Source organism: Nycticebus coucang, chromosome 7 (genome assembly GCF_027406575.1).
Source record: "Nycticebus coucang isolate mNycCou1 chromosome 7, mNycCou1.pri, whole genome shotgun sequence".
In the NCBI taxonomy this organism is placed as follows: Eukaryota; Metazoa; Chordata; class Mammalia; order Primates; family Lorisidae; genus Nycticebus; species Nycticebus coucang.
The window spans coordinates 94565003-94580855 of NC_069786.1; the positions used below are offsets into that span (position 1 = coordinate 94565003).

General features: G+C 41.4%; 1 protein-coding gene across 3 annotated transcripts; it reads right to left on the reverse strand.

Moving 5' to 3' along the window:
* Positions 1 to 1616: 1616 nt before the first annotated feature.
* HSPD1 (heat shock protein family D (Hsp60) member 1) lies at positions 1617 to 15760 on the reverse strand. Of its 3 annotated transcripts, none has more exons than XM_053597495.1 (12): positions 15626 to 15760; positions 14365 to 14540; positions 12553 to 12805; positions 8522 to 8604; positions 8024 to 8119; positions 7513 to 7606; positions 7128 to 7296; positions 5757 to 5856; positions 4315 to 4560; positions 3023 to 3197; positions 2362 to 2540; positions 1617 to 2241 (listed from the first exon to the last, which is right to left on the reverse strand). In XM_053597495.1, exons 2-12 carry the CDS (start codon positions 14536 to 14538, stop codon positions 2089 to 2091), a joined length of 1722 nt encoding a protein of 573 aa, XP_053453470.1. In that variant the 5' UTR covers positions 14539 to 14540; positions 15626 to 15760; the 3' UTR covers positions 1617 to 2088. The 3 variants fall into 3 exon arrangements, with proteins under 3 accessions (XP_053453470.1, XP_053453469.1, XP_053453468.1); XM_053597494.1 differs by having other exon boundaries at positions 15409 to 15670; XM_053597493.1 differs by lacking the exon at positions 15626 to 15760 and adding an exon at positions 15234 to 15257.
* Between the last annotated feature and the right edge of the window lie 93 nt (positions 15761 to 15853).

Genomic DNA, 15853 nt, shown 5'->3' on the forward strand with positions numbered 1-15853 from the left:
GCTTCCTATTTTCCCTTCTTCAGGCTCTTAAGGTCTAACTTCCCTAACTCTACTAAGTTACTCATTTTTCTGTCCATTTTCTTTCCTAAAGACTCACTGATATCCCTCTTTGGCAGCTCCTTTCTTTGTAATTTGTTTCACTACTATATTCAGTGAGATTTTAAGAATAGGTAAAAAGGATAGTGAATACACACCATTTTCTTATAGCAGTTACATTCATTTTATTCTTGGGTCTTACTCCATCACTCAGGCTGTAACACAGCCTCAAACTCTTAAGCTCAAATGATCCTCCCACCTCAGCCTCATGTCTCCCAGCCTGTTACACAGATCTTGTGCCTTCAATTTATAATCTAGTCTAATAAAAATCTAAAAAGCAGGGCAGCGCCTGTGGCTCAATGAGTAGGGCGCTAGCCCCATATACCAGAGGTGGTAGGTTCAAACCCAGTCCTGGCCAAAAACTGCAAATAAATAAATAAAATTAAAAAAAAAAAAAAAAAGTTTAAAAAAAATCCAGTATATGCTCCCAGTGTGCACACCCAGGTGAACTATTTAAAAAGTAACCTAGGCCAGGTGCGGTGGCTCAGGACCATCCTGAAAAGATGGGGACTCCAACTACGTAAATAGCAAAATTAGCCAGGCATAGTGACACACAGCTGTACTGCCTGCTATTTAAGAGGCCAAGGTTGGCTGGGCACAATGGCCCATACCTATAATCCTAGCAAGACTGAGACCCAGTCTCTAATAAAAATGAAACACTGAGGCAAGGGTATCACTTGAGCCCAAGAGTTTGAGGTTGCTGTGAGCTATAATGTCATAGCTCTCTACCAACAGTGACAAAGATTCTTGTCTCCAAAAAATATATAAAATAAGAGGCCAAGGCAGGAGCACAGCTTGAGACTAAGAGTTTTGAGGTTGCAGTGAGCTGTGATAATACCACTCTATTCCAGCCTGGGTGACACAGCAAGACTGTTATTAAAAAAAATGTAATCCTACACTCTGGGAAGCCAAGGTGGGTGGATTGTTTGTAGGAGTTTGAGACCAGCCTGAGCAAGAGTGAGACCTCAAAATAGCTAGGTGTTGCGGTGGGCACCTGTATTCCCAGCAACTTGGGAGGCAGAGGCAAAAGAATCACTTAAGCCCAGGAGTCTGAGATTGCAGTGAGCTGTGATGTCACAGCACTCTACCCAGAGTGACAGCTTGAGACTCTCTCAAAAACAAACAATGACAGGTTGCCTTTTCATATGACCAGGCCTCCATATACTCAAAATTATTCCTATAGATTTTACCAAGGTGATTGGTATCTGTAAAAATTTCCCCCAAGGCCAGGTACAGTGGCTCACACCTATAATCCTAGCTCTCTGAGAAGCTGAGCTGAGTGGATTGCTTTAGCTCTGAAGTTTGAGGTTACTGTGAGCTATGACACTCCACCACACTACCCTGGGGTGACAGACTGTCTCAAAAAGAAAATTCCCCCAGTTACCAACATAATAATGTGATTCAGTCAGCAACAAAGAGACGAAAATACTATATAGGTAGTATGTTTTACACTGTCAGCCCTGCCCCCCTCTTCAGTTTGCTTTCATTTCTCCTATCTTTTAGATCATGTAAATACACAATTAACTTTAAACAAATTTTTATTACACAAAGGATGTCACATAATTGGATATTTCTCTACTTTGTACACAATTATTCTTACTCTCCACAGAAAGGCTGCTTCTTAACTTTTCATCTGGTGATGGCAAGCACTCAAATTCTGATTTTAACAGAATAATAGTAAAAATGCCTCAGTGATTTAAGTCGAAAGCAGTACACTGGTACATGGCTCTTGCACCCAGTATCAGGAATGTACAAATGTCTTTTTATTCAAAAATACAAAATAAATTATCTGTAGGCATGGACAATGGATGACAGCAGTAAACCATTATATTTGTCAACTGAAACCAGTAACTGATGGTTATAGTGATTTTCTTAAACATCAGCCAGCCTTTTCTTCACTTTCTTCAACTGACTTCTCTGAAGTTATTGGTGAGGAACACTGTCTTTAGCTTCCTGTCACAGTTCATTAATGGCAAAGCACTATTCTAGGAATCAGAACATGCCACCTCCCATACCACCTCCCATGCCACCCATTGCACCCATTCCAGGGTCCTTCTCTTCTTTAGGAAGTTCTGTGACTACAACTTCTGCTGTAGTTAACAGAGAAGCTACCCCAGCAGCATCCAGTAAAGCAGTTCTTACAACCTAGAAAAAAATTTATGAAATATTACTTTTCCCTTAATAAAATATGTATAGGCTTAATGAAAATTTCATGTCTTAGAAAAAGTTGTTGAAACAAGTTTTAGAAAATGTTAAACTATTTACCTTTGTTGGATCAATGATTCCTTTTTCCACCATATTCACAAAATCTCCAATCATAGCATCATAACCAACTTCTGCAGAACTTTGCATTATTTTCTCCACTATCAAAGATCCTTCAACACCTGCATTCTTAGCGATGGTCATTGCAGGAATTTTGAGTGTTCTTTTAATAATTTCTATACCTAAAAAGAAAACAAGTTTCAGCAAATTTATTCTTACTTTCATTTGTAAATATCACAACCACCCCGCGCTAACATTAGCACCATCCTACCTTTTTTTTTTTTCGTAGAGATAGTCTCATTTTATCACCCTCGGTAGAGTGCCGTGGCATCACACAGCTCACAGCAACCTACAACTCCTGGGCTTAAGCGATTCTCTTGCTTCAGCCTCCAGAGTAGCTGGGACTACAGGCGCCCACTACAGTGCCTGGCTATTTTTTTGCTGCAGTTCGGCCAAGGCCGGGTTTGAACCCGCCACCCTCAGTATACAGGGCAGGCGCCCTACCAACTGAGCCACAGGCGCTGCCCAGCACCATCTTACTTTTGTTATTCAGGGGATTGTGATTTGTTGTTTCATATAGGGGGCAGCAATATTATTCTAAGTGAAAGATTACAATCATGCCACAAATAAACTCATTTGAAAGATAATGAGTTTTTTTTTTTACCAATTTTTTGATCTTCATTAGCTGGAGTTAATGAGTCCAAGGCTGGAATGCACCGAAGCAGAGCACAACCCCCTCCAAGAACAATGCCTTCTTCAACAGCAGCTCTTGTGGCATTAAGAGCATCTGTAACTCTGTCTTTCTTTTCATTTACTTCAACATCACTTGTTCCACCAACCTGAATAAAAAAAAAAATTCCAGTTAATATGGTCCCTACCATTCAAGATGCTGACTGCCTAGTTTACTGAAAAAGCAATCCTGTAAAAAAGCTTGCTTTTTCCAATGCAAAAATATTCCAGGTGATGGATTATCCATTACCCTGATTTGATTACACAATCACTTGTACTCAAAATACACAGAATTATTAAGTTGTTTTTTTTTAAGGCTCGGTGCCCTTAGCACAGTGGTTATGGCGACAGCCACATTCACCAAAGGTGGCACATTTGAACCCAGCCCAGGCAAACAACAATGGCAACTGAGACAAAGAATAGTTGGGTGTTTTGGTGGGTGCCTGTAGTCCCAGCTTCTTGGGAGACTGAGGCAAGAGAATGGCTTAAGTCCAAGAGTTGGAGGTTGCTGTGAGCTGTGACACCATGGTACTATAGCAAAGGTGACATAGTCAAACTGTCTCAGAAAAGTTTTTTTTTTTTTTGTAGAGACAGAGTCTCACTTTATGGCCCTCGGTAGAGTGCCGTGGCCTCACACAGCTCACAGCAACCTCCAACTCATGGGCTTAAGCGATTCTCTTGCCTCAGCCTCCCGAGTAGCTGGGACTACAGGCGCCCGCCATAGCACCCGGCTATATTTTTGTTGTAGTTTGGCCGGGGCTGGGTTTGAACCCGCCACCCTTGGCATATGGGGCCGGCACCCTACTCACTGAGCCACAGGCGCCGCCCTCAGAAAAGTTTTTAAGGGAAGCTTATTTTATTGTGATTCCATGATTAAATAGCTGAGAAAGTGAATTTAATACCCCACAAAAGGGAGGTTCTAAACTGTCCAGACTGACTTTCTAGTCCCAATAAAAAAACATCTCTTGGGCAGCGCCTGTGGCTCAAGGAGTAGGGCGCCGGTCCCATATGCCGGAGGTGGCGGGTTCAAACCCATCCCCGGCCAAAAAAAAAAAAAACACACAAAAAAATCTCTTTTCCCACAGCAACTTCCCTTAGAAGTTTTAGCAAAATATTTCCAAAATGAAGTTTATTTCCCAAGTATTTGTTTAGTTCTATGGTACTACAAAAACAAAATCATTCTTGGGCTCAGAACCCAAGGAGCTTATTCAAAACAATAAACTTTACCTTCAGCACAGCTACTCCATCTGAAAGTTTTGCCAGACGTTCATTCAGTTTTTCCTTTTCATATTCACTAGATGTAATCTCCAACTGCTCAACAATTTCTTGAATACGTTTTTCAATTTGAGCCTTGTCACCTTTTCCTTTCAAGAGCATGGTATCATCTTTGGTCACAATGACCTCTCCAATTTTTCCTAAGTCATGAGGCTGAACATCTTCAAGATTTAGGGTCAACCCCTCTTCTCCAAACACCTGCAAAAACATTTAAAAAGTGAACCAGTGGTAGGTTACAGTTTCTTTCATTAAACCAAATTTATTAATACATTATGTAGGTGTTTTGACAAGAGAAACATGATGAAATATGGTTCTTTAAAAGGAGGGATTTTAAGATTCCAGTTACTCCAGAATAAGAATACAGTCTTTCATTACATCTCCAACTCCATTAGTATTGGCCTTACTTAAGAAAGCACCTAGGGTCACACTTATTGGTAGCACTAGGACTAGATTAAAGGACTAAACTTTTTTAAGTCCTATCTTCTTTCTTTCCTTTTTTTTTTTTGAAGTTTCTGGCCAGGGCTGGGTTTGAACCTGCCACCTCTGGCATACGGGGCCGGCACCCTACTCCTTTGAGCCACAGGCACCGCCCTCCTATCTTCCTTCTTATATATTCTCTTTCAAAACTGCAAATATATTGAATCAGTAAGTCTTTTTTTTTTTACACAGTCTCACTTTGTCACCCTCAGTGGAGTGCCATGGTGTCACACCTCACAGAAGCCTCCAGCTCTTGGTCTTAGGCGATTCTCTTGCCTCAGCCTCCTGAGTAGCTGGGACTACAGGCGCCTGCCACAATGCCTGGCTATTTTTTTATTACAGTTTGACAGGGGTCAGGTTAGAACCTGCCACCCTCGGTACATGTGGCCAGCGCCCTTTTCATTGAGCCACCGGCACTGCCCAGAAAATTAACTACTTTTGAGAAGTATATTTGTAAATTCTTCCTTACTTGCAGCAATATACTGCATTCCATCTCCCTTGATCTAATCTTTGGCAAAGACTTGGTAGATCACAAATCCACCTCTTTTTGTTGATTCTACAAAAATTGTTTAAAGATCCCCTCCCCCCTTTTGTTCTTATCCTTCCCTCAAATGCTGTGAAGTAATTATTTTTCTTCTTTGCTGTTCCCTTCTTCCCTTCCAGATTTTTTTAGGGTCCTAGATAGAATTTAAATGAAACAATAAAAATTCTAAGAGTCTCAGATCACATTCATAGGAAGTTAGAGATGAAAGAGATCTTAATCTAACCTACATTTCCCAAATATCTGACAGAAACAGATGGTAGTAGTATCTGATTGTAAAAACAAAAATTCTACCTATAAAATTTAAGCCTGGAAGTATAAACAATATTCAACAAACCAATATCACAACAGTTTTTTTAACATTAATTTTACTTACTGCACCACCAGTAGCAATAGCCATGTCTTTAAGCTGGTTCTTTCTATTATCACCAAAACCTGGAGCTTTGACTGCTACAACTTGAAGACCAACTTTTAGCCTGTTAAGAAGAGTTGGTAAGATTTATATTTAATAAAAATATCTTGCTAATCAATTCCCACAAGTTCTGGTATGACTAAGATTACTTAGGATCCCCACCCCTTTTCTCTATTGCTTCCTAACAACTTTTGATCAAATTAAGACAGAAAAGATTTGATACACTAAGGGCTGTTTTCAATTCATCTATACTTGTCCATATCTGAGTACCTTAAAAATACTTGCTGTTTTCATCCGTACATTTCCATTATAACAAAATTGTAAAGTTTTGCTTCTGATAATCCATTCCTAAAGATTGCTATTTACCTATAACGTTGCCTGTCTTAAAAGTTTAAACTAAAATTAAATATGTAGATTAAAATGTAGACTTAGGCTCTGCACCTGCAGCTCAGCGGCTAGGGTACCAGCCACATACACCTCAGCTGGCAGGTTAGAATCCAGCCTGGGCCTGCCAAACAACAATAACTACAACCAAAAAATAGCCAGGTGTTATGGTGGGCGCCTGTAGTCCCAGCTACTTGAGAGGCTGAGGCAAGAGAATTGCTTGAGCCCAGGAGTTTGAGGTTGCTGTGACCTATGATGCCAGGGCACTCTACACAGGGCGATAGCTTGAGACTGTCTCGAAGAAAAAAAAAGGGGGGGAGTAGATTTAAATAAAACAAATAGATTTCACTTTTTTGAGTGCTGCTTTTTCTATTTCAGACTGTTTGGTAAACATTTAATCAACTATGTAAAATACCCAATTGCTAAATATACTTAGATGTGGGGTTTTAAAAACGGCCGTTGTTTATTCATATGTTCTAGGCAAAACTACATTCTTTATTTTTATTTTTTTTGCAGTTTTTGGCTGGGGCTGGGTTTGAACTTGCCACCTCCAGCATAGGGGGCCAGTGCCCTACTCCATTGAGCCACAGGTGAAGCCCTCTTTAAGTATTTTTTACCAGAAAAATCTTATTTATAAGAACCCAAGAACATCAAGATCATAAATTAGTCATGTAACTTCAAAACAACTGTCATAAGCACTTATAAAAAATAGAAGGGTACCCACATATTAAGTTCGTCTATCTTACGAGAAAACTGCACAAATTATTAAGGATTCTGGGGTCCCATTCAAGATTGAGAATCATGATGATGCATACAACACATTTGTATTGTAATATTCCAGATAAGACACAAGTGGATCAACTGTAAGGTACATAGTGGAAACTGAAAATATTGATACAAATTCTGTTTTTTACCCAGAAATATAAACCATCAAATACTACTGCTCATTACCTATTCAAAACGAGTGTGCTTAGAGCTTCTCCATCAACATCTTCAGCAATTATGACCAAGGGCTTACGGTGAGCATTGGCAATTTCAAGAGCAGGTACAATTGACTGAACACTAGAAATTTTCTTTTCACTTAATAGAACATAGGCATCCTGGAATTCACATTTCTGACCTGCAAAAACAGTGATAATTTCAAAGCAAATTTTTAAAATAGCCAAGAAAATGACTGCAATTTACTCAAATGAAAAGCTAAACCAAGATTTCAATACACTTCTTTCCCCCTTGGAATATACAAATTTATTTCTTAGAAGACACCGACTAATACCTATAGTTTGACATATACTAGCAAAGTGCATTTTTAAAATTTCACTTAGTGATTTCCTCTTACCTTTTGATGTGTTAATAAAGTATGGAGAAATATAGCCTCGATCAAATTTCATGCCTTCAATAATTTCTAATTCATCATTCAGTGTTTTTCCATCCTATTCAAAGTCAAAGCATCAAGAGAACAAACTTCAATGAAGAAACAAAAAACTTGAAATTGCAGGTCAGATTTTATAAAAATATACCCCACTGGTCATAAATGATTTAGACCAGAGTATGCAAATGCTCCAGGGCATTCCAACCCACGCCTGCAAAAACCTCAAAATGGATATTTGGATAACCTTAGTGCTAGATGACAGTATCATTAAGTTTAGTATGGATTCATTCCAGGAAGCCAAGGGTACAAATTTACATAAAATTTACACTACTATATACAGGTGCTAAGTAAGATTACACACAAAATAGCAAAAAATAATGTACTCTATTTGAAACATACATAGATTGGATTTTCCTATTTAGAAAATTCAGTTTTGATAACCAGATGCCTCACTGAAGCTATCATTAAAAACACTTGCCTTTACTGTGATGACACCTTTTCTTCCAACCTTTTTCATTGCATCAGAAATGATGCTGCCAATTTCTTTGTCTCCATTTGCAGAAATTGTAGCAACCTGAAATAATCAAGTTACTCATCAAAATTAAAAGGTAAAGCTAGTGTCCCTCAGTCAATTTCCTTCCTTTTCCCTAATAACTTTTAAACTGATATTTCCATCCGGGAGAGGGAGGAAATAAAGGGATAGAAGTTTTAGTGAAATTATCAGTTCAATTCATTATTTGGCTACATTGTTTTGAAGAATAAATACCAAACATACAATTCTTTTAATCAAAACAGTAAAAGAATGCTGACTCCACTGTATTTTTCCTAGCAAATGTCACGATACTATAAAATAACAAAATGTTTCTAATGTTGGTGACTGGGAAGCACTGTTTTTCTGATATTGGTGGATCATGGGAGGAAAATCATGTTATCTTTAAAAAACCTTATTATAACAATAATTATGAAAAGTCCTTACCTGAGCAATTTCTTCAGGAGTTGTCACAGGTTTAGACTGCTTCTTCAGTTCAGCAATGACAGCATCAACAGCTAACATCACACCTAGAGCAAGAACATGTCATAATGCTTACTCTCATGGCTTTCGTGTAAGGTAGAAATTGAGATTTATAATAAACATCTTAATGCCATAATAGTAAACTTATACAAAGATTTTGTGCCAGTGTGTTGTTCCTAATCACAGAGTTGGATGGCATGTACTGAAAAACAGTTACTTTTAAATTTACACAGTAAATTATGTCCTGCAATACCAAAATTATTTTGAAAATGGGATCCAGCAGCTTGGCGCCTATAGCTCAAGTGGCTAAAGCGCCACCCACATATACCAGAGCTGGCAGGTTCGAGCCGGGGCCTGCCAAACAATGACAACTACAACAACAGCAAACAAATAGCCAGCACCTGTAGTCCCAGTTACTTGGGAGGCTAAGGCAAGAGAATTGCTTAAGCTCAGCAGTTTAAGGTTGCTCTGAGCTGTGATCCTACAGCACTCTACCCAGGGTGACAGCTTGAGGCTGTTGCCAAAAAAAAAAAAAAAAAAAAAAAAGAAAAAAATGGGATCCCAAAAAGGCAGATGTATGTAGTTTCAAGGATCTCACTACTGAACTCATTCCATACAAATCATTTCTAATTTTTGCCTATTTCTAGCAAGGTCAACATTTATCTCCATTAAATGATCCCCAAAAGGACCAAAATGGATAATACTCCCCTACTTTCAACATTAAATGTAATTTTTAGTGAAACCACTTTCATGTGGCTATACCCCTGCAGATATTAATTATCTGAAATTCCGGTCCTTTATTTATTTTATTTTATTATAGAGAGACAGAGTCTTACTTTATCACCCTTTGTAGAGTCCTGTGATGTCACACAGCTCACAGCAACCTCCAACTCCTGGGTTTAGGCGATTCTCTTACCTCAGCCTCCCAAGTAGCCGGGACTACAGGCGCCCGCCACAAGGCCCGGGTATTTTTTTGTTGCAGTTTGACCAGGGCTGGGTTTGAACCCGCCACCCTTGGTATATGGGGCCGGTGCCCTACTGACTGAGCCACAGGCGCCGCCCCTGGTCCTTAATTTAATATACAATTATTAAATGACAAAACACTTTTAAGTAAATTTTAAGTCTCATTTTACTCAGTTGGGTATAGGACTAGCTCTCCTTTGAGAGATAAGAAAAAAACCCACTACAGGGTATTGGGAAATACTCTTTTTTTTTTTTTTTTTGAGAGCGTCTCAAGCTATAGCCCTGGGTAGGGTGCCGTGGCGTTACAGTTCACAGCAACCTCAAACTCTTGGGCTTAAGCGATTCTCTTGCCTCAGCTTCCCAAGTAGCTGTGACTACAGGCACCTGCCACAATGCCTGGCTATTTTTCTTTTTTTGCAGTTGTCATTATTTTAGCAGGCCCAGGCCAGGTTCAAACCCACTAGCTTCGGTGTATATGGCCAGCGCTTTATCCACTACCAAATACTCTTAATAACCAAATTAACCCACTGCCAAATACTCTTAATAACCAAATTAATGTTAATGGTTTATAGTAAAACTACTTTTAACATGATGTACTCATTTGGACCTTTAACAATGAAATAGGGTATTTTTACATATTATCAATAAAAATATGGCTGGGGGCGGCGCCTGTGGTTCAGTGAGTAGGGCGCCAGCCCCATATACCGAGGGTGGTGGGTTCAAATCCAGCCCCAGCCGAACTGCAACAAAAAAATAGCCGGGCGTTGTGGCGGGCGCCTGTAGTCCCAGCTGCTCGGGAGGCTGAGGCAAGAGAATCACTTAAGCCCAAGAGCTGGAGGTTGCTGTGAGCCTTGTGACGCCACGGCACTCTACCGAAGGCAGTAAAGTGAGATTCTGTCTCTACAAAAAAAAAAAAAGCCTGGGATACCAAAATTATTAGTTTTTTTTTCTTTTTGAGGCAGAGTCTTACTCTGTTGCTCCTGGGTAGAGTGCCATAGCATCATAGCTCACAGCAACCTCAAACTCTTGGGTATAAGTGATCCTCTTGCCTCAGCCTCTTAAGTAGCTGGGCTATAGGTGCCCACCACTATGCCCGGCTACTTTTTTAGAGACAGGGTCTCACTCTTGCTCAGACTGGTCTGGAACTCCTGAGCTCAAGCAATCAAACCGTCTTGGCCTCCCAGAGTGCTAGGAGTACAGGTGTGCGCCACCAAGCCCAGCCAGTACCAAAATTATTAATAGTACTCTCTCTTTATTCTCAAGCATCCTAGTTTGGACAATACCATTCTCTACACTTATTTAGAAATTCCACCAATAGTTAACGAATGACAAAGCAGGACTAGAACCTAAGTCTACTTTGCCATGAAGCTCATCCTGAGGACCAAATCTTTTATTTATTTGTTTTTTTTTTGGAGACAGTCTTAAGCTGTTGCCCTGGGTACAGTATTGCGGTGTCATAGCTCACAGCATTCTCTAACTCTTGGGCTCACTGGATCCTCTTGCCTCGGTTTTTCTATTTTTAGTAGAGACGGGGGTCTCACTTTTGCTGATTGGTCCTGAAATTATGAGCTCAAGCAATCTACCTGCCTCAGCCTCCCACAGAGCTAGGATTATAGGCGTGAGCCACGGTGCCCGGCAGGATCGAATCTTTAAATTGCAGCCTAAAGACTGCGCACAGTGGTCTAAGCTCATAGATTCAAGTGTAGCCAAACAAGTGCAAGACCCTGTCTCTAAAAAATAGCCAGGTGTTTGTGGAAGGCACCTGTAGTCCCAGCTACTCAGAAGGCTGAGACAAGAGGATCGCTTGAGCCTTGAAGTTTGAGGTTGCTGTGACCTACTCTACTGAGGGTGACAAAGTGAGACTGTCTCAAAAAAATAAATAAATAAAAATTGCAGCCTAGTTCTGAGGAAACAAGCAATAAACAAAACACAAACCAATAACATGGTATATACTATAAAGAAAAAAGGCACTGGATGAGTGAAGTGGCTCTTGCCTATAATCCTAGCACTATGGGAGTCCGAAGCAGGATTGTTTGAGCTCAGGAGTCTGAGACTAGTCTAAACAAAAACAAGTCCTCATCTCTACTAAAAAATAGAAAAATTAGCCAGGCATAGTGCATATGCCTGTAATCCTAGCTACTTGGGAGGCAGAGGCAAGAGAATCACTTGAGCCCAAAAGTTTGAGATTGCTATCAGCTGTAACAATGCCATGGCACCCTAGCCTGGGGCAACAGAGTGAGACTCCATCTTAAACAAAAGGAAAAAAAAAAATGCTACAAAAACTGAGGAAAACATTGCTTTCTAATATCCTGAACGTTCTAGTTTCTTGCTTAGCCTTTCTATGAAACTAAAATAAAATCTCTCTCCTCTATCACTACATGTTCACTATTTTCAAGGTACACAGTATATTCTATTATCTTCTTGGCAAGGCAGGGGCCAGGCATGTTTTAGTCTATTTTTTCTCCTTAACATCTAGCTCGGTGCCCACTATAGTCAGGCATTCAGTCGCTATCTGCTCAAGGAAAACCCCAGTTAAAGATTTTTTTAGGAGATCAAGTTGGAGGTGGTGGCTCCTGCCTATAATACTAGCACTTTGGGAGGCTGGATTGCTAGAACTCAGGAGTTGAGATCAGCCTGAGCAAGAGGGAGCCTCCAACTCTACTAAAAATAGAACAAAAACAACAACAAAAAAAAAATAGCCTGACATTGTAGGCAGCACCTGTGGTCCCAGCTACTCAGGACTCTGAGGCAAGAAGATCACTTAAGCCATGGAGTTTGAGGTTGCTGTGAGCTATGATGCCACACCACAACCCTCTACCCAGGCCAACAGAGTAAACCTCTGCCTTTAAAAAAAAAAAAATCTAATTTTTTAATCTAATCTAAAAAATTAGATTTTTTTTTTTTATCAGTTAGAATTAGAGAAAAATCAACTTCCTGAAATAATAGATGATCTCCTTGGGTGCAAGGAATCAATGCTTTATTATGGAACACTGAAGATTAGAACAATGTAATGACAACAAAGAGACTCCTACCTCTCCTGATTTCCACTGGATTAGCACCTTTGCTAATCTTTTCGAAGCCTTCCTTGGCAATGGACCGTGCCAACACAGTGGCAGTGGTGGTCCCATCCCCAGCCTCTTCATTTGTGTTATTGGCAACATCTTGAACGAGTTTAGCTCCAATATTTTTATATTTATCCTTTAAGTCAATTGACTTTGCAACAGTCACACCATCTTTTGTTACTTTGGGACTTCCCCAACTCTGTTCAATAATCACTGTTCTTCCCTATAATTTCAGAGGAAGAAAATATGACAGGATCACACAGGCTAAGAATTATTTAGATTTCAAAAAATAAGCACTCTTCACAATACAGCAACCATTTGAAAGCATAAACTATCATTTTTGTCATTCCTGCAGCATGAAACTCCCAGGCATGTTCATTTGCATTCTCAGTCTACAGACAAAACTTCACATCTCTGTCAAGAGCTTAACTTGGAATAAGATTATTACAGGAGAGAAAAATCCTAGAGACAAAAATTTGCCAACTTATAAAATGGACAAGAACCTAAGACAAACCATAAAATTTCAGAACATTCCTTGGGTTTGTGCCTGTTACCTTTGAAAGTAATGTCACGTGCTTTAAAATTCATGTACTAAAACATTAACCAGCAAGGCAAGTACTGTCCTCTTCCAGGTTCATCCAACATAAAACCTTAAACATGGCACAAACAGGATTCGAACCTTATGGATTTGAACTAAAGCTGCTTTCTATTCTTAAAGTGTACAAATGATGTATTTTATACAGCTGTGATCACTTTAGTAAACTGTCTTCAATCTTACATTAATCGTTGCTGGACTGTGCACCACCCTAAAAGACTTCCTCAAAATATTATCCCTGCTCAGCACCGGTAGCTCAGCAGAGAGGGCGCTAGTCACATACATGGGAGCTAGTGGTTCAAATCCAGCCTGGGCCTGCCAAACAACAATGACAACTACAACCAATAGTTGGGTGTTGTGGCGGGCACCTTTAGTCCCAGCTACTCGGGAGGCTGAGGCAAGAGAATCACTTAAGCCCAAGAGTTTGAAGTTACTGTGAGCTTTGATGCTACAGCACTCTATCCAGGGCGATAGCTTGAGACTTTGTCTCAAAATAATAAATAAAAATTATCCCTCACTATTAAATGAGACTTGTAAGTTTATATATGCCTTGGAATAGAACAGCAGAAAAAACAATAGGTACAACTAGTACAGAGGATGGATGGAAAACTATCATTTAATGGGTACAGAATTAAAATCTTCCAAGATAAAAAAATTTTCTGGACATGGATGGCGGGATAGTTGCCCAACAATGTAAATGTATTTAATGGTCTTGAACTATATGCTTTACAAAACTAAATTTCATGTTATACACATTTTACTACAATTCACACACACAAAAATAGCACCTACTAGCATATACTAGCATTATCAGAGGTGTTCTATTCTTCCCTCTATGCTTGGCAATAACTACCGGGAAAGGATCCAAAATTTAACTCAAGCAGGCAAGCAGGATTAATCTACACCAGCTCAAGAATCCACCTTGACCCATGAATTTCTACCTAATTACATCACACAATGTACAAAATGCAGTTTCAAAAATCAGGGTGAAGCAGTTTAAGTTTCAAGGACATTAAGTCTAAGCAAAAAAAACCCTCAAAAATTAAACAATCATTTGGAACTCTGAAATATAAATTATGTCCCTTCATAAATGGATACAAAAGTACTGTCCAATATTTCAGTGACAATTTGCATAAGTAAAACAGTTCCTTAATACTGTAATTACAATAAAACAAAAATACTAATACCTTTGGCCCCATTGTAACGGCTACAGCATCGGCTAAAAGGTCTACACCTTGAAGCATTAAGGCTCGGGCATCTGCACCAAATTTTACATCTTTGGCATAAGCCCGAGTGAGATGGGGAGCCAGTGCCCTGGACACTGGTCTTATCTGGCGAAGAACTGTGGGTAATCGAAGCATTTCTGAGGGAGAAAACAAGCAGATGATCAGTTCTAGCACTAGACCTGGACAAACATGTTCACCTGTGCAGGAGAAAAAGCAATGTTAGACCTGAGCCTGGCCTAGTCCAACAGCTATTAAGCCCTGGCGACCAAATGCGACGCAGCTCCATAACATCAGCACTAGCATCCATTTTACTCGCAACTCCTTCCCCAGCGACTACCTACTTCTACCGCCAGAAGAGTTAAACTTTCATCGCTACAACGGCCTTCAAAGCAGACCCATTCCAAATGTGTCTTCCAAAAAACCAAGGTAGAAGGAAGGAGGATTGGAAATCCAAGTGATCAAGGAGTAAAAGTATTCCTGAAGATGCAAAAAGCAGCTCAGAAAAGTGTCTCCATGTATCCACCCGTGGCTACTGTATCAGAGCAGCCACCAAGGCCGCAGTACTGAGGGAGTCGGGCCGGCCCACTCCGCGCGGCCACACGTGTCTTTCCTTCAGGTCGCCCCCCACAAGGTCAAGAGAGGCGGTGCAGTATCCTGCTGACTGCGGGGTATAAAGTAGTTTCTTCCCGGACCCGTCCACCCTCCCCCATGGTCTGAAGTCGACCAGGACAGGGTTGCACCAAAGGGCCTAAGAGGTTACAACCCTCCCTCAGATGCCATCTCCTGGGCAAGCCTTTCCAACCGCGCCCTGCCCCGGATCCGCGCCGCACGTGATGAGAACCGCATGGACTCGCGAGGCCTGGGCCAGCGGGCCGGGGCCTGCCTGCAGCGCCGTGCGGAAGTCTAGGCTCTCGCCCACCGGCCCACTCTGGCCGGACCGCAGCGGAAGAAAATCTGCTCTGAGTCTCTGGAGTCAGGGGGAGGCGGCGCAGGGCGGCCGCGTACCTGCGGGGCGGCGGCAGGGCGTGCGCGCGGCGTGGCAGGTTGTCGGCGGCGAGTGAGAGACAGAGTGCAGGGCGCACACAGCAATGAACCCGGGTCCCCTCCCTCCGCCTCTTCTCCCGCCCCGCGGCACCGCGTGCGCGGGCGGCTCCCTCCCCCTTCCCGGCGGCCCCGGCCCAGCAATCAGCAGGCTCCGCGCGCCAGCCCCGCCTCTCCGTACCCGCGCAGGGCTGAGCCCAGTGGCCGGGCCCTCTCTAACCAGCTTAGGCTAGTTCCCGGGCCGCGCACAGTTCCAGAACTTTCCCGAAAGCGCCGCGCTCTCGGCGAGTCAAGGGTCAAATTGCGTCATTTCCGGGAGGGGACGAAGGGATAGTTCTTTCACCTCGGCTGGCCGCCTAGAAAAGCCTAGAAAAAGCTCCTTTTTTCTCCCGCCTCTCGGCTCGCGTCA

Bases quoted from the DNA above. Each gene is read 5' to 3' on its own strand.
- HSPD1 (XM_053597493.1), bottom strand. The intron at 8,605-12,552 runs GTAGGAGTCTCT...TTCTTGCTCTAG, and splicing joins TCCAGTGGAAATCAGGAGAG to GTGTGATGTTAGCTGTTGAT. The intron at 3,198-4,314 runs GTAAAGTTTATT...TTTTTTATTCAG, and splicing joins ATGGAGTAGCTGTGCTGAAG to GTTGGTGGAACAAGTGATGT.